Raw genomic sequence first — 25,596 nt, 5'->3', positions numbered from 1 at the left:
CCTCACCTCCCCTAGAACACATAAGGATAAGATGAATGAGGAGGTGGGAGGCATTGAAAATATATTATTTGGGGGTGTAGGTATTAGCATTTAAATTCATGTTGCTGCCTTTGCAGTAAGTTTTTCATACCTTAACTCACAGAATCATAGAGTAAAAACAGATGCTGAATCCTCTTACTGAAGAGGCAAAGGAAAGTGGAAGTAATGTCACTAGTAAATATGTAAAGTCATATGCTCCTATTAATTATTTTAATAGCATCAATTTACCCAGGATGCTGAGCTTTGAGTTTAATCTCGAGAACACTCAATTTTCTTACTGGTAAAATGAGGAACTTGGGCTAGCATTATAGACTAGAATTAGATGAAACATTGGTCATTGGCTTTTTCAACTGTCATTTTATAAATAAGGAAAACAGCTGATAATCATTGAGTATTTAACTTGACCAGTCACACAAGTTGGTAATAAATTGTATATGTTTATATATGTTTTATTTTATATTTATGTGTTTATATTATATTATTATATATAATATTTATATATAATTTATATATATACATATACATATTCTGAACTAAGCTTTCTTACCAACCTAATGTAAATCTCACCTCAGTTACCATCTTTATTATGAGGCCTTTGCCAACACTTCTATTCTCCCTGCCCTTCCAAAGTAGTAATACCTTTCTCCAAATCATTACATAGGTTTATCTTCTATCTAGCTTGTTTGTACACATTTCTTGTACATTGTCTCCCTCCATTAAACTATTAATTCCTAGAGAGTAGAGACTGACTTTTGCTTTTCTTTGTAGTTCCACTATACATGTTTAATATATTAATATTACTAGTATATAATATATAATGCTATATTATTTGTTATAATTATTAATTATGTTATTAAAATTTGCTTACATGTCATTTCTTTACATATCATCTTCCTTAGCTAAATTATAAGTTCCTTCAGACTAGGGGCTATTTCATATTTGTCTTTGCATCCCCAGCATCCAGTAGGTCATTTAAAATGTTAATTGATGGTTTGCTTTTCACCTATATCACTCTTCCAGATGATCTATAGGTTTTCTACCAGCTCTGACATTCTGTGTCTCACTGACCTAATAATGTTTTTGATAATCAATGGGCACACCATGACTTTGACTCAACAAACATTGTTTTGGGGAAACTATATCCTTATGGTTGACTTAGTGGGTTCTGAATTGAGCTCTTCTGTGAATTTAATGCAAATTGTAGGCCAGAAAATATATGGAAGTTGGAGACAATAAGTAATAGCAATGATTTTATGTGAACCATCCACCAAAGTGGCTCTTTAAAAATATATTTTTTTAAATTGTTTCTTAGTGAAAATTCCCAGGGAACTCCTTCCTTCCTTTCCTTCCACCCACTAAATATATCATTGAACAAAAAGATAGATGCATGTATAAAACTATGTCTTGCTTGCTTCTATTTATCACTTCTTTCATTGGAAGTAGATATACAGAAATCATTCTTTAAACAATGTTTCTGTTTTTGAACATCATGTTCTCTTGGTTCTGCTTATTTCACACTTCATAATTTCATGTATGTCTTTCCATATTCTTTTTAAAATTAACCTGCTCATCATTTCTTACAGTGAAATAATATTCTATATTCTATCACAATCATATTCCACAACTTGTTTAGCCATTCTGCAATTGCTGGGCATCCCATCACTTTCCAGTTCTTTGCCGCCACAAAAGAGCTACTACAAATATTTTAGAACAGAGAGGTTCTTTTCGTTTTTCCATGATCACCTTGGGAAATAGACCTAATACTGATACTAGAAGTGGCTCTTTTCTTGAACCTAGCTTCTAAGTAAGGATAGTTAGCTCCCAACATGTGAGTCTGAACCTCTGTGTCCCTCAGTCCTGTTAATGAAACTGTCTCTGACATTTATCCAATGCTAATAAGATAGGATAAAGGTGACCACATTTATCTTTGCTTGAAAGTGGTTGGCAGAAACTGGAGAGTTTCACAAAAATCATTCCGTGAGTCACATTCTGATTTTCAGAAGACATGCTCCATCCATCCATGGCTACCTGAAAGCAAATCTTCTCAAACCATTGTATAAATACCCAAGCACTCTCTCTACTTCAGTGAAACTAAGCCAGTGTATTCTCTGAGCTCACCATGTTATTCCTCCTCTATAGCAGTGCTTTTGCTATTCACTCTATCTAGAAGGTCCTATTCATCTTCACCTTCTGCAAAACATTCCCTACTTTAAAGCAGGAGCTTGAAAGCAGCCTATGGACCTGTGTTACCCATTTTAAAGAATCAAAACACAGTTATAATCTAGAATATTATGCAACAAATGGATCAAAGAGTTCCAAAGCAAAATGCTGTGCAAGGTTCGAGAGTCAAAGTTTGTTAACAATGGGGATGATTAAGGAAGTTTTTTAGGGTGAAGTAAAAAGTGAGTTAGTTGGGATCTAAAGAAGAGGTAATTGAACAGATGAAGTAGAGGATGGAGTGTAGGCCAGATGTAAAGAGCAATTGCCTGAGCAAAGGCATGAACACATGAGAGTACAGAAGTTAGAGAATAGTAACAGTTGAACACATCTATAGTCTGTGACAGGAAGGAAGTCTCTGAAGTTAGCATAGAAAGGTAAGGCATGCGCTGGATTGTGGAAACCTTGAATTTATGAAGCAGTAGGGAGCCACTGATTATTTTTGAGCAGAAGGATCCTTTTTATAGAGTCACAACACGAGAAATAGCTGTTGCATGAATGAGAAAATGCTAATTCTTGATTATCCTTCATTTTCAAAGACAAATGACATCACAATGCTAGAGACAAGTATGATGTGTGACTGTAACTAATTAGACCAATACAAATTCTGAAGATATTAACACATCAGACATAAATGGCACAAATGATCTGTTGGAAAAACTTAGGGTAGAGGTGGTTCTGGATTAAATGCTAATTATAATGCATGTGGAAGACTGAACTATCTCAGAATTCAAACCTTTGCCTGCTCTCTTATGGTCACTTACAGTTTTTCTTCCTTTAGGGGTGGGGGTGGGAGCAGGACTTTGGGGGGGGGGGAAATTGCCTCAAGGGGATTTGTCTGGCCTGCTTATGGATCAAATATACTAACATGGAAAGAAAAACGAGTAAGACCAATGCATAGAGAAAGATGAGAGCATCCACTTTCTCAATTACTCTCTCCTCTTGTTAGCCCACGAAATCAAAGTGTGCAGAGTGGAAAGAGTTTTAACAAATGGAAAACTTTTCCTTCGTTGTGTAGCCCTGCACTTCATCAGAGTGAGGAATTACTACCTTCAGACCCCTGAGTACCAGAATTCATTTAGGATCCAAGAACTCCCTTACAGAGCCAAGCCAAGGGGAAAGTCAGGTCCTCCATTCAGGTCTGCAGGACATATTCCATGACATTTCTCTTCTGACATGAAAAGAATTCAAAACATATCCTTCTACCAGTTCAGTCGTCCAAATGATACTGTCCGGTATTCAGCCCACATTCCCATTGCAATGTTTAGTAGGTTAGAAAATAGCCAAGACTCCCCATGGAACTCTGACAATGGCTGCAACCACACTGTGTTTTGGTTGGTTACCAAGGAAGCAATTAACAATATTCTAAAGAGAACTAACACTCACTAATGGGACAGAGCAGTACAATGAGAAGGTGTGTTTGCTTGACCAGTGCAGGAAATCCCATTGTGTGCACCCTGGACTGGGGTACCCTTTCTTTATTGTTTTAAAGTAGAATTCAACTCCAAGGGAAACATCACCACTCGAACCAGACCACATGGGAGGTACCACTCCTCAAAACAAAGATTAGAAGAGTTTGGGAAGGGAGACTGTGACAAGAGGGAATTATCTAAAACCCATCCTTTAGGTACAGGAAAATCTAGTGAAGGTTGTATAAACAGATATGGGGGGGGGGGTGCAGGACATATGGCAGGCACTGTTTACTTCCACTGAGCTATCCCTGATTTACTTGCTTCAGAAGTAAGATTCAAATACCTTGACATCACATGTTATAATAGCATGGTATTCTCAGCATGGGAAGATGGGACAGATATTTATAGGATATTGTTGAACATTAAAAACAAACAAACAAACCCAAAACTTGTTGGGGGCTTAGGATACTCCTGAAATGTACAATCAGTTGATCACTTGACTTTGGTTCTGGGACTACTGTCCTGGTAGAGATTTATATTTATTTTTGATAAATAAATATAATGCTGCTCCTTTTCACTGATTTAATGTTGAAAATATGTATTGAGGTAATATGGATGCTTTGACTTTCCCCAAAAATCTCTGCAGAAAGAAGATCCAAATGTCAACTTTTGTGTCCGCTTGGAATTAGGTATATATAATCAACTAACCCAGTAAAAATCTCTAGACTTTCAGGTAGGTGGTACAGGGGGGTAGATAGAGTGCTCATCTTGCAGTCAGGAAAATCTAGTTTCTGATCTAGTCTCAGATCCTTACTAGGTGGGTAATCTTGGGCAATTCATTTAACCTCTGCTTGCCTCAGTTTCCTCATCAATAAAATAAGAATAATAATAGTACCTATCTCCCAAAGTTGTTGTAAGTATCAAATAAATAACTTCTGTAAAACACTAAACAAATGCTTCTTTCCCTTTTTTCTTTCTTAATCATGCCCTGTAGATGCCATCTAAAAATACAAATATAAACTTCCTGGAATATTCAAAATCCTGTTCTACCTTCTTTTTTGGAAAGAGAGAGTAACTTCAATCATATAATGCTGATAATTTATGTTTCAGTAGCACTTTGAGATTTATAAAGTACTTATCTTATATGATATATGGTGGTACAAATATTATTATACTCATTTTACATAGTAGTGTTTAAAACTACGGACAGCTAGGTGATGCAATGGATAGAGTGCTAGGTCTTGTGACTGCCCTTAGCCACTTCCTAGCCATGTAGCACATTGGGTAAATCACTTTGGTCTGTTTGACTCAGTTTCCTCATCTATAAAATGACCTGAAGAAGGAAATGGCAAACCACTCCAAGGTCTTTGCCAAGAAAATCTCAAATAGGGTCCTGAAGTTGGACACAACTGAACAAGCATGAAACTAATTTCAATATAGAGCAGGAACAGAGTATGGAGGTCATTTAGACTCATGTTCTTATTTTACAGATAAAGAAACTGAGAGAGGGAAGGTCTGGATGGGGAAAGAGGAAGAAGGAAAGAGATTTTTAAAAAATTGTTTTAATATAGATCCTTGTCTCCATCCTGTCTGCATATCACAACATTTCTTTAAACAATAGAGCATGTGCTTGGCAAGTAAAACTGTCAATCCTACTTACTGTATGCAACTCATGCATAGAGGGCACCTCCTCTTTTTGACTCATTATCTCTTGCCTAAAAATTACTTATAAATTCAGTCATCTGCTAATTTCAGCATTCATTCCACTATCATTTATTAAGAATACAAGTACTGACAATGCCACGGAATAATCAAATAAATTTTTAAATAAGCATAATAAGTCCTAATGGTGGTTTTACTCTCAGATTCTATATGATCTTAGTTAATATCTTATATTTAACCAAGGCACATCCTGCAGAGCAAATGAACTAAGCCACCCTGCAACCAGTCTCCCTGATTTTCATTCCAAGAAGAAATGGAGCTTCTTTCTGGGGCTTCAAAAGTTTCAGTGACTGCACTGTTATGAGAATGGTAGCCAGCACCATAGCACATCCTAGCAACAATCTGTGTTTAGTAAACAAATAGTGAATAAATTACCCGTCTATTGATACACTCCCTTTCGTAACACTGGTAACCTTTTCCCCTGTCCTATTTCAGAGGAAGAAGGGAAGAAGAAAAAACAAGCCCACAGCCAATGTTCCCATTGAAAGTTGAAAATGGTAAATTAAAGTCTTATCAAATCACTTCAGGGCAAGTTCTGTAAAAATGTCCTCATTAGGTTCAAAGCTGTAGTGTGTTACTGAAAAAATTAGCTCTCTTCTCTGCTCACCATGCATTTCTGAACAGTTGCTGCCAAGTTCACTGTTTGCCTAAGGCCATAATGCAATGATCTTGTAGGGGAGGTGATTTCTACAGACAAAGTAAAATTACATCAGATATTAGCTTCTCTTCTACCCAGTGCATTTTATTGTCAAGCAACCATGCCTGTTTTCACTTTGGAAGAGAAAATAAATACTGAACACTGACAAGATTGAGTACAGTTGTTGAGAGCCCACTGGTCTCCCCAAAGGACCAAACTCAATGGGGAGTTGGGAACCACACTGGGCAATTGCTCTCCAATGGAATTTCATTCAGGCCCTTTTTGGGTGTAGGGAACTTGCTTTTAACCTTCTAGATGAAAGACTTCTTTTCACTGGTGCTCTCTTTTCAATCCTATTTCCAGCCAAAGCCTTTGGGGAGAAATCCTTGGGTACACTTGCCTTGATTTTCTTTCCAGGACAAATAGCTCTTTGGCCTTTCTTTCTTGCATTCTAGGTCTTCTCAAGTAAGAGAAAAGGGAACTTCTTAAACTTCTTAAACTTACTCTATGTACTTTGCTGCACGCAATTCCGCCCTAGCAATGAGCAGGCCATTCTTCCTTCTGGAACAATACTGGAGCCCTCTAGCGGCCAAAATAATATCAAGAATCAACCTTCATTGTTAACTGTGGGCTGAAGATGGCATGTTGTAGATGATGCAACAGTAAGAGAAATGCTTGCATTCATTTGACAAAATTGGTTTCATTCCAGGCTGCCATGGAGTTGGTTTTTGTTTTGTTGCCACAGTCAATCACCAAGGATTTATTAAATATCTCTTTTGCGCCAGGTGTGGGGAAAGAGAAAGAAAGAAAGAAAGAAAGAAAGAAAGAAAGAAAGAAAGAAAGAAAGAAAGAAAGAAAGAAAGAAAGAAAGAAAGAAAGAAAGAAAGAAAGAAAGAAAGAAAGAAAGAAAGAAAGAAAGAAAGAAAGAAAGAAAGAAAGAAAGAAAGAAAGAAAGAAAGAAAGAAAGAAAGAAAGAAAGAAAGAAAGAAAGAAAGAAAGAAAGAGGAAGACAGGAAGATTGGGAGGGAAGGAGAGAAAAAGGAAGGAAGGAAGGAAGGAAGGAAGGAAGGAAGGAAGGAAGGAAGGAAGGAAGGAAGGAAGGAAGGAAGGAAGGAAGGAAGGAAGGAAGGAAGGAAGGAAGGAAGGAATAGAGGGAAGGAAGAAATCCCCATTCTCAAGGAGCTTACATTCTATAGTATAGGAGCATAGATTAGAGTTGAAAGGGAGCTTAGCAGTCTAGTCCAAATGCCTCATTTTGCAAATGGGGTTATAGAGACCAAGAGTGAAGATATGTCTTGCCTCGGGTTAGACAAATTGGAAATGTGAAGGTTTAGATTCAAACTCAGCTCCTCCGACTAAATCCAATACTTCATGCACTGTACCATATTGCCCTTCATGTGGCTAATTACAACAATATTACTGAGTCCCCCTGCCCTGCACTGACTCCTTTCTGGTCAGTTCTTGGATGTTGCCACTCATCTTTCTCTACCACAAGAAAATACAAGCAGGACATCAGCATAGAGGTGCATGTGTAGGGGTTTTGCTAGAATTCTTCTTGTCATGGAGTTTTACAAGGTCACTAACACTATAGGCAGAGCTAAAGATAAGAGGAAACACATGTGAACTGTTTTCCTGTGATTACCTCTGGGATGATAATCTTAACACTCTATTGAGGCCCTCCCAGAAGCACAAAGATACAGCTCAAGTTAAAAAACCAAAACCCCAAAATATTTTTTGCATTTAAATAGCATTTTAAGGTTATAAAATGCTTCCATCAGAGCAGTTCTATGAGATAGGAAACATAACTCTTGATCATCATCATTAACATCATCATCCTCACCCCCTATCTTATAGACAAAGAAGACATCTCAGAGAAGCGAGTTCTTTCCAAGAATACAAAACAAATAATTATGAACATATTTTTTGAGCAGAAAGAGACCTCAGAGGCCATCTAATAGGTTATAACCACCTGTGTTATGCTTTGAATCCAAAACCTGATTCCAGTCAGTGCTCTTTCTACTGTACCACATGGTCTTCTATCATTAGATTTGGGATTTAAACCAAAGTCTTTACCCCCAAGTCCAGTATATATTCCATTACCACATAGAGCCTAACTCTTCCATGAGTCCCTCTTCTGTAGTCTTAGTAACTTTTATTTCTCAGAAGCTCTTATTTTCTATACCACCATTTCTACATTTATCATATAATCCGAGTGATGTTATTTATTTTTTGATGAGTATATTCTATGTCCTTACTTAAACTATGAGCTAATTGAGGGCAGGAATTATATTCAATACACCTTAACATCTTTGGTGCCTAAAAAATGCCTTGGAATCAGAGGCACTTGATGACCAATATTTTATTAACAGCAAGACTATGCTCTATGGGACTCAGTATATGCTGATTCCTTTTCCTTTAAGAGGTGAGGATCCAGGACCAGAGTTAGGTAGGCCTAGTTGGAATTCCTTGCTTTCCCTGTGCCTTAGTTGTTCTGCCTTAGTGACCACATCTTGTTTCTCTCCAGATTCTTAACATCCAAACTGGATTCTATGAGATTTATTCTATCATGGTTCCTTATTACAGAATAATCTAAGGAAGGAAGGTTGGTATACTCCCTCTCCCTGTTAAATGGATAGTAGAAGGCTGTATAAAAGAGAATTATAATTCAATTAATAATGATAATAATAGCCATGATGAAAATGATAATAATGAAGATGATAGAAAGCATTCATATAAAGCTTTAAGGTTTTAACATAAACATCTCATTTGATTCTCACAGTGACAGTGTGAGGTAGGTACTATTATTATCCCTCATTTTATTGATAGAGTCTGAGGCAAAGAAATTAAGTGATTTTCTTGGGGCTGCATAGCCAGTATCTTAAGTTAGATATGAATCAGGTCTTCCTGACTCCAACTCCAGAACTCTATCAAGCATAACACCGGAATTAACTGCCTAATTCTAGTGATGGTCTAATTCTAGCAAATGTTGAAGGCAAAGAATGCCCCTTATTTATCACCTTAATCTCTACCCTTGCAGAGGGTTTTGAGTATAGGCAATGCTTAATTGCCTTAATGCATATCGATTGCTTGATTAACTGATAGGCAATTAAATGTTTGTAGAATGAGTACCTAGACCTAGCTTATTGATCCTGAGTATATTTTACGTCCATTGTAGCTACAAGAGCGCTGCCATGAGAGCAGTTGGGTTGTTTACTCTCGGGGACAATGGGAGTTAAAAATGGGAGAAGGAGAAGAATTAAGGGCTCTTCCAGGAGTGACAGAAATAGCAAGGTAGGAGGGATATATGTATGTGGAATGATACATATATCCAGTTGTCATGGCATCTTGCAAATATATCTGACTAGTAAAAATTACAATGTGGTGAGTCAATTGCCTCTCAAGTGTCAAAATGTGGTTAAACCAGATTTATCATAATGATTATTTAAACTAGGGACAGCTAGGTGTTCAGGAGTGAGAGTCAAGCAGAGTCAAGCCCAGAGACGGGAGGTCCTGGGCTCAAATTTGGCCTCAGTCACTTCCTACCTGTATGGCCTGGGGCAAGTCACTTAACTCCCATTGCCTAGCCCTTACTGCTCTTCTGCCTTGGAACCAATACACATAATTGACACTAGGAGAGAAGATAAGGGGTTAAAAAAACAACAACCACTACCAATGATTATTAGCCTGCTCTCATTATGTAAAAGTAGAACAAGAAGAGACTTGATAGCCAAGGGAGATGGAATTAACTTATCCTGCAGTATTCTGGAGGGCAGGATTCAGCTCAATAGAGAGAAGAATTCACCTCCATTTAAGAATTATCCATCACTGGACTAGACTGCATCATGAAGCCATGAAGTCACTGTTCTGGATATATTCAAGAAGAGTATGTGATATTTTAGAGAGGATATTTGCACTGGGTAAGAAATTGGATGAAATGCTTTCCAAGGTCCTGTCCAACTCTAAGATACCATAAGCTATTATTATCCTTGTCACATTACTGAAGAATCATAGAACATATACATATACACTTATAAATTCATGTGTGTATATGTATATGTGTATTTTTGTGCATGCGTGTGTGTGTGTGTGTGTGTGTGTGTGTGTGTGTGTGTGTAAATCAGATCAATGGGCAGCGATGCAGAACAGTTAATAATTACATTTAGGGCTATAATTCTGGCCAGAGTGCCATTCACTTGATCAAAGTGCCTCTACTGTATTAGCAACAGGAAAAGCCTTCCTCTACAGTTTGTGAATACCTTTGATAGCTTAAACTTGCACTAATTTTTTTGGAATACACGGTATTCTCCTAATTGCCCAGGAGACTATACATGCTTCGAGTTGTTCATGGTAACAACAGCATGGTTTTCATAGTTTTTGTTAAGTTGTTTTTCAGTTGTGTCCAACTCTTCATGACCCTATTTGGGTTTTCTTGGTAAAGAGACTGGCATTTTCTTCTTCAGCTCGTTTTATAGATAAGGAAACAAAGGCAAGAAAAGTTGTGACTTGTTCAGAGTCACATAGCTAGTAAGCTGAGACCAAATTGGAAATCAGGAAAATAAATCTTCCTGACTCCAGGTATGGCATTCTATCCACTATGCTACCTGGCTGCCCATGATTTTCATAAAGCCAAAGTCCAATTCAGATTTTTTAAACTATTTAGATTAAAATCAATAAATTCCTTACAAGCAACCAAGAGTAAAGCTCAAGAAAAGGCAGGATAATGACTCATCTTGTGTTCACTGTGATAGGGGAATAGGGTGGTTGAATATGGCCTCTAATCCACTGCTATAAACAGTCATAATTTATCAGCAGGTCAGATTCCAAAAGCTCTTCCCCTAATCAATGGTAACCAAAAAGACATTTCCTCATAAACACAATATTCTAAATGGTGGTGATGTTCTTAGGCTGGTCCAAAGCTTACTTGAAATATTCTATTAAGACTATAAAGCCCTAGCAATTCAGAACTTAGCCTTGAAGAACTCTCTGGTTTCTAAAATTGTTGGAGCCACAGAAGTAGCACCTTGGTCTCCACTCCTCTTTGGAAACTCCTCTTTTTTAAAGTTCTGTGACAGCAAAGGAACATACTCCAAAGAAGGGGGAAGCTGGAAAAAACCAGGACTGTACTACTTAAATATGATGTCCTTCATGGAATAAAAGTAAGGGAAGAAGAGTGCTATCTGTGTTATGAACAAAGCATTTATTAAGCATGTCCTAGGTGCAAAGCATTGTTCTAAGCAAAACTATATGTAGAAAAGTAAAACCTGCCCTCAAGGAGCTAACATTCTTTTTTTATAAACCCTTACAACCCCCCTTAGAATCAATACTGTGTATTGGTTCTAAGAAGGAGCTCATATTTCTAATGGGGGAAACAACAGATATGGAAAGTTTCAGCAGCAAGTCAAATGAAAAGTTCTGTGGCCCTTAGGGTCAATGGTAACGCTTCTTTTTAACTTATAAACTTTAATGAGACATGAAAGTACCAGAGTGCTGTGTAATGCTGGCAGTACAACAACCATCACAATCCAGTTGGGAGGGGGAATTCATTGTGATCTGTACTGTGGAAAACTCTCAGAGTATTGTAGCCTGTTCTATGCCAGAATGACAACAGAATTAGACTTGGGTAGGCTCCTCTTACATCACTCATTCTAATGGTTACTCAAGCAAAGGGCAAAAGACAGGAGCACATACAAGGTTTTTGTAAACCTTAAATGAGAAAATTCTTATGTATATATATGAACTAAAAAAGGTAAATACACACAAATATTGACAGATCATTACCACGCTAAATCACGTTTTGGCTCAGGGGAGGCAGCTGCCCAAATTCTTCTTTGTAGAGGCTGTCATCTGGAGAAATTGAGCAGTGCCATATGATTGTATCAGCCAAATTTTGAGCCCCTAGACTGATTTGTGTGACTAGTTCCCAGTGAAAAATTCAAAGAAGGTTAAAAGAAAAAAATGGGGATGGGGTGGGGGAAGATACTATGTCTGCAATAGTTCATGCTAATGAAGACTTTGCAGGCTTTGGAATAAATCATCCCCAAACCAGACCTACTTTTGAGCAAAAAAATCTTTTTTTTAAACCCTTACCATCTGTCTTGGAATTGATATGAAGTATTGGCTCTAAGGCAGAAGAGTTGTAAAGACTAGACAACTGGGGTTAAGTGATTTTCTCAGCATCACAAAGGTAGGAAGTATCTGAAGCCATATTTGAACTAAAGACCTCATGTCTCTAAGCCTGGCTGTCTATTCAGTGAGCCAACTTAGCTGCCCCTGAACATAAAATCTTGTAATGAGGAACACTCTTTCAAATTCTGTCAACAACCAAGTACAAATGGGATAAAAGTAGGTGTAAGCTGAGATGTTGTCATTCACTGTGTGGGTGATGTAATCATAAATATTGTTTTGGACAAAAAAAGAGTAAGTAGGTCAGGAAAAATGAAGAAGAACTTTTGGAGAAAAAGAAAACCATTTGGAAGAAGGCTATTTCAGTCTTTTGTATATTAATTCTGCAGAAAATAGTCATATTGTAATTTCTTATGAAATAGAAATCTAAAGACAGAAAAGACCTTAGAAGAAATTTCATCCAACCTCTATTTTACTTCATCTTTATGAGTAAGAAGCAAATTACTGTAAGATAAAGATTATACTGGGTACTTTCCCCCCAAGAAAACAAGTTTAGATGTCATTTATTTTAAAAATCATCTACATCTACCTTCATACATTGGAACCCACAGCCACAGTCAATACACATCCCAATGACTGATAATCATGATGGTAACTGAGTCAGCAAGAACTGGTTAAATTCTCTTTAATAAGCTTGGTGCAAGAAAATAGGGAAGTATATAGTACCTTTTAGAACAGTTTTCTTTCAATGAACCATTAATACATTTAAGGTTCTGCACTATTCACATCCAGAGAAAGAACTGTGGGAGCAGAAGTGAAGAAGAAAAACAACTGCTTGATCATATGGGTCAATGGGGATATGATTGGGGGATGTAGACTCTAAATGATCACCCTGGTGGAAATATTAATATGGAAATAGGTCTTGATCAATGACACATGTAAAACCCAGTAGAATTGTACATTGGCTCTGGGAGGGGGTAGGGAGGAGGGGAGGGAAAGAGCATGAATCATGCAACTATGGAAAAATAACTAATTAATTAAATAATAATTTTAATTAATCTAATTAATTAATTAATTTTTAAAGTAGAAAAACATTATACATAGTAACAGGAATATTGTACAGTGATCAACTGTGATAAATTATTTAGCTATTTTCAGTAATGCAATGATTCAAGATAATTCCAAAGGACTGAATGAAAAATATTCTCTTCCAGAAAAAATAATTGATGAAATCTGAATATAGATTGAAGCATATTGATTTTCACTTTGTTTTCTTTCTGAGGCTTTTTAAAAATGATAATTGTCTTCTGGAAATATGTGTTGCATGATAGCACATGTATAACCTATATCTAATTGTTTACCATCTTAGGGAAGTGAGGAAATAGAGAGGGAAAGAATTTGGAACTATGAGAAAATAAATGTTGAAAATATTCCTATGTGCAATTGGGGGAAAAATAAAATATTTCTGGAAAAAAGAAAAAGAAAAACAAAACATTTAAGGTTCTGGCACTTTAAGGATTACCCTTTAGTTATCTACAAAAGTATGCTATACAGACTTTAAAAGTTTAAAGTTTAAACTTTAAAAGTTTAGGGTACTGGAGTACTATTTCAACTCCAGTTAACCACCATCATCATTGCTATAAGAAAATGCCTTCCAGGTTCTACATAGAGCACTAGAACACTTTCCTCTGATTCTTAGTAGGGATGTTCTGCCCAGCTCCCTCAGCACCAATGTCAACGGAAGTTCTAAAACATAGATACAGAGTCAGGTCCTAACAAGACGGTGCCTAAGAACCCTTTACCTGTGGGCACAACTAGTCTGGACCCCACCATCTTGTAAATGATCTGCCTTAGAGAGGATAAATTTCACCCTCTGTCCAGTTTTACCCCATTGCTATCCCAAACCATATTAAAAAATAAAACCAAAAATGCTCTATTTTGTATTTCTCTCTAGTGTTTTAAGATTTCCACAGTACTTTTCTCACAACTCTAGAAGGTAGTGAGGGAGATTATTATAGCCCTCATTTTAATAGTAAATAAATTTTCAGAGTGGCGAAGTGATTTTGTCTAGGCAAATAATTCTTAAGTGTCAGAGCCAGGATTCAAGTTCATTTCTTCAGATTCTAAGTCCCCTGCTCTTTTTGCTACATTTTCAAAGGTGGAAGGTACAATGTGAAGGAGAAACAACTCATTTTCTTCATCCAGAAAAGGAGAACCCATCAGCTGTCCTTAAAGAGAAGTTTTAGGAGATAATTAGCACATACTAAAAAAAGTCCCTGAGAGCTTAGGAAAACAGAAGTGGCATCTAACCATAAGAAGAGCCAATGATTTAAGCAGTATGTTGAAGATTGTGTTATTTTAAGATCTGATCCTGAACCTTATGATGCCTGATTCAGTTTCCTTTAGTGGGACAGAAAAGGCTGAGTTGGCTGAAGTAAGTAGACAAGAGACCACATGGGGTAGATTGGGGAAGATGAAGAGGGAATAGTTTATTCCTTACAGTTGAAGTTCTTTATATTCCATCTGGAAAGTGTAGCACCACTGATTGTACCTCTCAAATGCAATTTTCATATTGAAATTCATTTCTTGGGTTTTTTATATCCCCATCACATCTCCACTACTAGATTGTAGGACCTTTGAAGGCAGACATGAAGTCTTACTGATCTTTATATTTCTTGTCTAGTACAGTGACTTGAAGCAATAAGTATTTTTAAATCTTTGCTTGCTATTGGCCATACCATGCATCATTTCCTTCTAGAATCCCAGGGATGGGTCCAAAGTGAATATGGAGATTATATTAAATTGGCCCTTTCTGAGACAGCTGCTCTTTTGCTCTAATTTTGGATGTGCATGGCTAGAAATAAAAACTCTCATTTTCCTAATTACTTGAAGTTTATACACCACTTCCTTCAAAATAGGCCTGTGAAGTAGAATGTGAGTGTATTCTTATTTCCACAGTAGATTCTTGGAAACAGAAACCTGGAAAGCTAAAGTCATTTGCCTGGTGAAAAAGTATTGTATCCAGGAATTGAATCCTGGTTTTCTCATTTCAAGGTCAGGATTTTCACCATACCATACTAACTCAAAATGATTGATACATTGGCTTCTAGGAGGAATGAAAAATGTGACTTGGAAGAATATATTGATTATGTATAAATGCATGTAAATGCATTTGAATGCATGTGAGTGTACAGGTATGTCGACATGTAGGATGTTTCAAATCCTAGTTGTCTTACTATCTTTGTGACCTTGGGCAAGTTATTTTACTTCTCTGGATTCACTTTCCTTATCTGTAAAATTAATAAATTGGATTACATAATCTTGAAGATCCTTTACAGGTCTATATATGAGCCCATGAAAGAAAAGGAATAAGTCAAAGTCATTAGCTCACTGAGAACGTGTACTTTCTCAAATAAAGGAAGGGATGAGGAGGAAGATAATTCAATTAAACATTCATTTGTTTAGCAACTTTTATTGTAGGCAATGGAAATATATACCCCCAAAATCCAAACAGCCCCTTCCCTCAAGGAGCTTATGTTTTCTTGAGTTAATACAACAGGTACACAAATAAGGAAATAAGAGTTTGAGAAGGCATTACCAACTGGTTCATAAGTGGAGGAGAAAGGGAAGGAAAATCAGAAATGCTTTTCTTTATTCATGGCACCAAAATTGAGCCCTGGGAGAAAGCTAGTCACTCTAAGGGAGTATATTCCAATTATGTGCAAAAGCATGGAAAATAGAGAAGGAATATAGTGTTTAAGGAATAATTAGTAGACTAAACTGGTGGGAATGTAAAATGTGTAAAGAGAAATGATATGAAACAACTTTGGAAAGGTAGGTGAGTCCTAGATTATAGTGAGTTTCAAATTCTTTAGAGTTTGTGGTTTATCTAAAGGTGATAAGGAAACTCCAAAGATTGTTATGCAGGGAAATAACATGACAGGACTAATACCTTAGCAAGATTAGTCTACCTGGCATATGGATGATGAATTGGACTGGGGAGATACTAGAAATATAATCAGGAGACTCTTAAGATATTTCCCAGACAAGAAGTGACGAGAGCCCAAAATAAGTAGATCGCTGCATGAGTAAAGAGAAGGGGACAGATATGAGAGAGGTTTGTGAGGTAGAAACAATAAGACTTGACAATTTGATTGAATATAGAGAAGTGAAGTTGAAGAAAGTTGAAGATGACTCATGCCAGGAGCAAGCTGGGTAACCTCAAAGATGGTAACACTTTCTACAGACATAGAGAAGTTGGGAGGTGAGTTTAGAAGAAAAAGAATGAGTTATATGTGAAATATGTTGAGGTGCTTTTAGGAAATCCAGATGGAAATGTCACATAAGACATGAGTTACATGGGACTAGATTTTAAGATGAAGATTAGGATAATATATATAGATTACAAGATTACATATATAAAATTCTAAGTATAAATACATAGAAATGATACATGGATACTGATGATATTACCCAGAAGAAAGTTAGAAAAGATAAATATTTTAGGATAGAACCTTGGGAGATCTTCACACTTAGCAGTCAAGAGATGGATGATGAATCAACAAAGGTAATTGTGAAAGAGAAACCAAACATGTAGTAGGACAATTGAGAAAGTAGTTAAGAAACCATGCATAACTTTGAAGAGAACAGTTCCAGTTGAGTAGTGGGGTTTGAAGTCAAATGGTAGAAAATGAGAGAAGAGATGAAGGGGGGTAATAATTATAGATTCCTTTTTGTCTTCTATGAATTTAATGAATTTGACTGTGAAATGAATATGAGGTATGAAAGATGGTTGTTTGAGGGGATGGTCAGATCAATTAAATGTTTTTTAAAGGATGGGGGTGATATAGGCATGTTTCTAGGCAAGTCAGGGGCTGGTAGATAAGGAGAGGTGATGGATGTGACAAAAGTTGTGATTAATGGACCAAACTGAAGGAAGAGATAGGAGATGTTACCAAAGGAAAAGGAAAAATAATCTTCTTCATATAGGGGTATGTGTGTGAGTGAATAGAAATGGAGAAAGCCTAACCAAGAGTAAGGGCTTAACAAGGCATCAGTGTTGATAAGACAAAGGAGCAAAGGAACCAAAAGGATATAATAGTAAATAATTGAATTGTGAATAGTTTATTGTCTTTTCTTGAGATTCCATTCAGTTTGCTAGAACAATGGTTTCCAAAAAGGAAGTGTATTTATAGTAGAGGGTATGCAAGATAATCCATTAGGATACAGGAAGATAATATTAAAATTTTTACTTTTATTTATATTTATCTAAAAAGATAAGAAATAAACTAAGCTTTGCTAACATTTAATGTACAGATTGGAAATGGTGTTCTCTGACTTGGTTCACAAGTATGATGATCAGGTGTCACATATAGTTTGCAAAGTATCAAGTTGGAAGAATGGGAGCTCCACAAAACACTGATGTGTATGAAGACAAATTTAAGACAAATGACTGTCTGAACAGGCCAGTGTCAGCAAGGTGTAGTGCTTTAGATGCACTGACAGAAGAATCTATTCTCTCCGTGGATAGTGGGTGGCTTCCTGACAGGCCCTTTCCACTCCAACTCCGGTTTCTCAGACATAAAGGAAAATATGTATCTTATGTATCTTCTCTCCCACTCAAAAATAATCTTGAAAAAAGACAAAGGAAGGAGGGAAAGAATTGGGATTTCAGAATTTTAGAAAATGGATGATAAAAATTATTTTTACACGTAATTGGGAAAAGAAAAAATATTATATTGAAATACATAATTTTCTAAATGAATATGCAGCTATCAGGGATCTTTATGTATAATTTACTGGCCCTCATTTCTATTTGAATTTGAAACTACTTTGCTAATATAAAGTAATTCAAACAAATAAAGGGGCAGGGGGACTGTTTGAATACCACTGATATAATTCCTTGCCAATAAGAAAATTGAACCAAGAGAGATAAAATGATTTGGCCATGTAAATCATTATTGCCCTGGTAATAAAATTAGTAGCAGAGCTAGAAATCCAACATATTTTCTGATTCTAAATCAAGTATTTCCCCCATTATATTACACTGAATGAACTATAGGTAGCTCCAAGCCCCAATCCTAGACGTGAGCAAATTTTGAAACATTTTTCAGTTGACCATTTTAGGCCAAAGGTTTATTCTCTGTGCTATTCCATTCTATCCTTAAATTTCCTTCAATTCCCAGCAGTAGGAAACAAGTGGGAAGGGAAATTTAAGTACAGAACTATTCGATTTTTCATGGTTTTTTTCAAAATGTATAAATTTTAGGAATACCTTCAAGGTTAGAATTATATCTAAATATTGGTGCACATGGTGTGTGTGTGTGTGTGCGTGTGAATGAGGGCAAAGGAAGGTCATAGATATCTTTCCTGGTTCTTGGAATTTTCCAGAATTGGCTTGTAGTAGTTTGAGTATGGTATAATAATAAGAAACATGGACTGAGAGTTACTGCTAGTGCTGGCTCTAATTCTCACTAGACAGAGAGAGAGAGAGGGAGGGAGAGAGAGAGAGAGAAAGAGAGAGAGAGAGACAGAGAGAGAGAGAGAAAGAGAGAGAGAGACAGAGAGAGACAGAGAGAGAGAGAGAGAAAGAGAGAGACAGAGACAGAGACAGAGACAGAGAGACAGAGAGACAGAGAAAGTGTTAGAGTTTGTAAGGAGGAGAAGAAAACCAGAAATTGGTAGGGGCAGGTTATGAAGGATTAAGAGATTTTTTTTTATTCTAGAGATGATAGTAAACTAATGGAGTTTACTGAATGAGTGGTGACATGGTCAAACAATGCCCTTTAAGAAAATCACTTTGGCAGCCAAATGGAGGATAGACTGAAGTGAAGAGATATTTGTGGCAGGCAGACCAACCAGCAGATTCTTGTAATAGTCCAGGTATGAGGAGATAAAGGCTTATACCAGGGTGGTGACAGATGTCACAGAGATAAAATCAACAGGCCTTAGCAATATATTGTATATGGAGGATGAAAGATAGTGAGGAGTTGAGAATGATTCCTCCATGGTCATATGTTCTCTCTGTATGTGCCCTCCTCTATATGTGTGTGTGAGAAAGTAGATAGCTCAGTGGATAGAATATCAGAACTGGAGTCAAAAGGACCTGAGTTAAAATCTTACCTCTGATACTTCCTAGCTGTATGACCTTGGGCAAGTCACTTATCCTTGGTTGTCTAGCCCCTGCCCTTCGTTTGCCTTAGAATTTATATTAAGACAGAAGGTAAGGATTTTTTAAAAATTAAGTATACTCATGTACACATTAGGAATGAGAATCTCTATTTTTGCTATTTTGTTTAACAAAATATCTATTGTGTGACCTGCCAAGAAAATTGGAGGGAAGTTTGGCAAAAATTAGGTATAGACTAATGACTTATATACCATATAAAAAGCTAAAAATGGATGTTACCCAAATATCAAAGATCACATTTCCTAAATATGGATAATCAAAGAATTCTTAACTTAAAAGGGTATAGAGATGATCCAAAAAAGAAAATAAAGTTATTTGAATTACACAAAACTAAGGGAAAAAAAAAACTTTTGCTGGAACAAGATTAATACAGTTAAGATAAAGGAAGCTTTTCTTGGAAAAAAAATTGTATCAAATATCTCTGATAAGGGACTTAAATCAAAGATATTGGGGAATTAATATAAATAAATAAATAAAAGCAAGAACTATTAATCAATGATCAAAAGACATAAACAGTTATCAAAAGAATTGTCATTAAGTCATGTAAAAGAATGCTCAAAATCACTAATGTTGAGGAATGAAAATTAAAACAATTTTAATGTTTTATCTCATACTCTGAGATTAAACAAAAATAAAACATTAAAGTCAGAAGGTCTGTGAAAAGATAATCCAAGAAATACTCTATGGATGGAATTATGAAATGCTTCAACCATTCTGGAAAGTATGTTATAAAAAAAAGTGACTAAAATATTTTCCAATGAAAGCATGACATAGAGAGGAAAAAAAAAACATTGATTCTAGAAGCAGAGAACTTGGGTTCAGATTTTATCTCTAATACTTGCTACCATTGTGTTCTTTTGCAAGTGAACAAAACTTCTTGGGCCTCAGTTTCATCTGTAAAATAAAGGAATTGTAGATAGCCTCTAAGGCCCCTTCCAGCTCTAGAACCATGATCCATATCCAGAGATCTTACTGCTAGGCATCTACCCCAAGAACATGAAAGATAGAAATGTCCCAGATATACCAAAATATCCATAGCAGTACTTTGCAAAAAGTTGATTTAAAAAAAAGAAATAGATTCTGTTCATTAGGGAATAAGCAACAAAATATGATGTGTGAATGAAATAGAATATTAATGTTCCATAAGAATTAAATATATAGAATTCAGAGAAGCACATAAAGATAAATTAAATGATGAAGAATGAGAGAAGCAAAATCAAGGAAACAATATATGTAATGAATATTGCAATGAAAAGAGCAAAAAACATGAACCTGAACACTGTATAATTATGAATGAGCTTTGCCCTGGAGAAGGCAGGAGGAAACATTAAGTCTCTCCCTTCTTTGAAAAGGTATAGGAGCACTGAATATAATGTCAAACTAACTTGATATGTGGGTTGGTTTTGCTAATTTGCTTTTTTGTTTCAATTTTTTTCTTACTGAGTTGAAAAAGGAATATATGTTTTGAAGTCAAAGTGACATAAAAGTAAAAAAATATAAATATATGGTTTTCAATTTTGAAAAAAAAATCCCAAAGTTGTAGAGAATTTCCTTCCAAAACCAATGAAAACCATAATTCTTTACTGTTAACTGTACTCATCTAAGAATATCTAATCTGATTTCAATATGGTCTGTTTCATGTCTCCATTGGTAGGTCACACTTTCATATTAGTAGGCCACACTTGAAATTCTTGACAAAAAGGATACAATGTAGGTGATGTTTCTCCAAAAATATGGCAGCAAGGGAATGAACAATCCAAATCCTGCGATGGTCATGTACACATAGGCCGTCCAAGCAATGAACTGGAAGGAGTGGAGGGGCAGAGACCAGCCATTCACTCGAGAAAGTATGGGTGGGGCAATTGGTCTACTCTTTTTTAGAAGGTTCTCAGGCATTGTCCGCCTTAAACTCCTGTTACAGGAGGTCATCTGCAAGAAAGGAAAGGAAGAACTAATTATCCTAAAAAAATTATTTTGAGGCATTTTAAAGCAAATTAATAGCAGATCTCTCCTCAGAGGCACACTAACTTGAGCAAAGTCATGTAGCTTCTGTTTGCCTTAGTTTCCATAACTATAAAATGAAGATAATAATAGTACCTACCTACCAGGGTGCTGGCAAGATCATAGGAGATAATATAGAAAAAGTGCTTAGCACAATGCCTGGCATATAAATGGTAGATGCTATACAAAAGCTAGCTATTGTTGTTGCTGCTTTTGTTATATGAAAGGAGACAGGAAAGAAGAGCAGAAATGAGTAATTTCAGTTCTGGCTAAATACAATCTGTAATACAATATTCTGGAGTCCATTAACTAGTGATAACTCTGTTGCCTTTCACCCATTAAGCCATTCCATTTCTTCCTCAACATCCTCTTTTGTATTCCTGTACATTTGCAACTAAAAGATAAGGATGGAATCCTAGAAAATCAACTAAAAGGTTAGTAGAAATAATTAATTTTAGCAAAATTGCAGGATACAAAATAAATGCACATAAATGATCAGCATTTTTATATATCTCCAATAAAAATCAGCAGCAAGAGTTAGAAAGAGAAACTCCATTTCAAATCATTCTAGACAAGATAAAATATTTGGGAATCTCAAACATATGGAGGTAGAATTAATTTGGCTTATCCCCTCACTGCCACAGAAACTCACTCTTACTGATCCAATAATATTGCTACTCCACACTCTATCTACTCACTTCATTTCTTTTTGTGGTTCCCAGTATCTTCCTTGCCTTCAGTGTAAAGACTCATTCACTCTATACCCCTGCCTCCATCTGGTAAGCAGACCGAATTTTTTATATCCGTGTGACCTTTGGCAAGAAATTTAACCTCACTTGACCTCAGTTTCCTCATCTTTAAAATGGGTGGGGTATAGAAGATGGCCTCTGAGGTCCTTTCTAGCTATAGATGTATGATTCCACAATCTAATTTCACATGGAAAATGGGTTTCACATCCATTCTTTTCATAGCCATCCTGGCAGTTTATACAATACATTACCTGAGGGATGTTGCACATTCTAAAGTATAAGTCTCCCTTTTACATGGACAAGATTGCTTGGTGAGAGGACATGGTGGGAAATAGGGGCAATCCACATTATTGGATGGGAGAAGTCCTTCAAGATAGGAATAATAACTGTTTAGCACATGAAAGACACACTTGCTATTTGCATTGCTACTTTCCCTAGCCTTGGTGCTGATCCTAAATGCCTACCAATAAACCCCTAAATTCTAGAGTTTGTGGAAGAATTCTACCAGCATTACTCCAAACCAAAACCTTCAAGACTAAGTTCAAAGTCCAAAAAGAACATCTTCCACATAATTCTACACTTCAGGAAACTTGTTAAACAGGAATTGACTCATACCTAGAAGAGAAAAAAATCAGTCCGTGATTTATTGACTAAAGATACTGGTTCCCTTATGGCATCACTTCATTGTAAGTAGGTTCCTACATCAGTTAGCATATCTGGAACATGAACTGCACCAACTAAAACCATGTTCTTCACTGATGATAATCAATGGCCTAGAGGAATTTGTAATTTGGGAAAATTCTTGACTTCTTAGAGTTTCTAGGATTGTTGATAGTATGTGGTAGACTGAGATATGAGCCTGAGAAAATGACTGCATTGTTTAGAGCTTCCAAGCATGAGGATGATGGGATAGAATCTCAGAGAAGTGCTTTATCTGAGATGAAGCCTGTGTTGTTTTATTATGGCTTATCTTCACATTGCCCTTGGGGGACTGAGGGCATAAGAGAAGGAAAAGTTGGACAAGAGAAAGGAGGGCAAGGGAATAAGAAAAAGGAGAGAAAGAAGGAAGGGAGGGACTCTTAAGAAGAGGAGGGATTTTTAGAATGAAACTCATATTAAGCAGTAGGAAAGCATGATTATTGGAACAAAGAAGGGAGCTTCAGAAAGGTGGATAGAATAAGAATAGGAAACAGAAAAGGAATAATAAAACAACCTTTGGAAACTAGGAGGGAAAGAGGAGAGGATAAGGGAGGATTTGGGGGAAAGGGATTTAATCGGAGAGGCATTGGTCAAAGGAAATTGCACTTCTGAGGAGAGATAAGTGGAAAGAAAGGAAGAGGGGGATTAAAAAGTGAGGAGGAATGGAGTAGAAGGAAATGCATAGCTACTAACTATGGCTTTGAGTATAACTTAAAATGAATTCACCCATGGGAAGAAAATGGTTAGCAGAAAGGATTACAAACTAGGACCTGGCAAGAAACATACTGAAAATGAAAAACAAATATAGAATGAAGGTGAGGGGCTGGAGCAGAATATATTATACCTCAGCTAATCCAGAGAAGGCAGGGGTAGCAGTCATGATCTCTGACATTGTTGGGGCTAAAATGGATATAATCAGAAGAGATTAATGGAGCAACTATATTATGGTGGGGATGGGGAGGTTACCATCCATTATCAATATTGGACATGTATGTACCATGTGTTAGAGCACCTAGATTTTTAAAGGAAAAATTAAATGAGATACAGATAGAAATATATAACAAAGTAATAATAGTAAGGGATTTTAATTTTCTCTTTTATAATTAGATAAATAAATAAATGAGAAAGATATTAAGAAGATAAATAGAATCTTAGATAAGTTAAATATTATAGATATCTGGAGAGCCTTCACATACCTGCATGAGGCTAGCAGTAGAGCTAAACCTGAGATTACATATAACCCAAACTTAGTTTCTGGTGGTACAACAATGGTTTAGAGAGCATAAATATTCTGCAAAAAAAATTTTTTTAAACCTTACCCTCTGTCTTAGAATCAATACTGTGTATTAGTTCTAAAGCAGAAGAGTGGTAAGGGCTAGGTAATGAGGTTAAGTGACTTGTCCGGGATCACACAACTAGGAAGTATCTGAGGCCAGATATGAACTCAGGACTTCCCATCTCTAGACCTGGCTCCCAATCCACTGAGCCACCTAGGTACCCAAAAGTCTTACTTTAACAATCATTATACCGTGGAGGCAATACTGCATCCTTGAGGAGTTATGGCATCGAAACAAAAGTTCTACCAGGTTTGACCAAGCTGGAAAGACTTGGTTTTGGAAAGAGTTGTGTCTGCTGCCTAATGAACAATCTAGTTAAATAAGGTCTTGGTTTACCAATCACCTCCTGAAAGAGATCCTAAGAGGAAAACTCCCAGAAATACTATAACCAACTTCCGGAGTTCCCATGTCAAGTAGAAAATATTGCAAGGAGTTAGAAAGAAATAATTTATACTGTAGAGCTACAGTCAATATAATCAAACATTTAACCTATTCTACATTAAAGAAGCAGAGGGTTTTGAATGTGATATTCCAAAGAGCAAATCAGCTAGGAAGACCACAATCAAAAATAAAAAACTGAATATAATCCTTATGGGGAAAATGAATATTTAATGAATAGAAAAGAGAAAATTTGATTTTTAAACATGTGACTCCAGAGAAGCATAAAAAGTAACCATGAAATAGAAAATCATAAGGGAATCCATAAGGTTAAAATGTTTGCATTTATATATGGGAACATGATGCTTGTAACCCCTAAGAATTGTGTAATTTTGAGGGGCCAATAGAAAAGCAGATAGACAGAGGGTGTAAGTGTAAGGTGAAAATTATCTCACATAAAAGAAGTGAGAAAGGAAGAGCTTTTATAATAGAGATGGGTGTGTGTGGTAGGCAACACTTGAATCTTGACTAAAAAATGGTAATATTTTAGTTTTGAGTGTAGAACACTGAATTCAGTGGGAAGAGAAATCTATCTTTTCCTAGAAGGAAGTAGTAAGAAAAGGGGAAAAGAGAAGGGAAGGGGACTGATGGAAAAACAAGCAAATTAATAGAAGTAGTGATTAGAAGCAAAACAGCCATTTGAGGAAGGACATAAAAAAGGAGATCAAGAATAAGAGAAAGAGAGAAAAATAAAGAGGGAAAAATAAAATGGAGGGAAATAATAATCATAACTTTGAATATAAATTAAATAAACTCACAGAAAAACAGAATCACAGGGCAGAATGGATTAAAAAGCCAGAATCCAAGAATGTGTTAAGAAACACACTCAAAGCAGAAACACAATAAAAATCAGAAGCTGGCAATATGAAAGTAAAGGAAAATAATAAATGTTGGAGGGGATACAGCAAAATTGGGACACTAATGCATTGCTGGTGGAGTTGTGAATTAATCCAACCATTCTGGAAGGTAATTTGGAATTATGCCCAAAGGGCTTTAAATGATTACATTCTTTTTGATCCAGCAATATCACCAC

The 25,596-nt window shown here is 36.2% G+C and overlaps 1 protein-coding gene across 2 annotated transcripts in view; it reads right to left on the bottom strand.

Annotated features, from left to right (window-relative positions):
* Positions 1–25,596, bottom strand: part of LOC100014747 (palmitoyltransferase ZDHHC11) — a 252,599-nt gene that overhangs the window by 148,028 nt on the left and 78,975 nt on the right. For both annotated transcript variants that reach the window (XM_016431409.2, XM_007486776.3), the window contains exon 4: positions 21,047–21,268. In XM_016431409.2, the coding sequence (XP_016286895.1) occupies positions 21,047–21,268 (222 nt within the window). The remainder of the gene's footprint in view (positions 1–21,046; positions 21,269–25,596) is intronic.

The sequence above is a fragment of the Monodelphis domestica genome, chromosome 3 (genome assembly GCF_027887165.1).
Source record: "Monodelphis domestica isolate mMonDom1 chromosome 3, mMonDom1.pri, whole genome shotgun sequence".
Taxonomy (NCBI): Eukaryota; Metazoa; Chordata; class Mammalia; order Didelphimorphia; family Didelphidae; genus Monodelphis; species Monodelphis domestica.
Note: the sequence above shows the minus strand (reverse complement) of the source record. Positions and strands in the feature narration are given on the sequence as shown.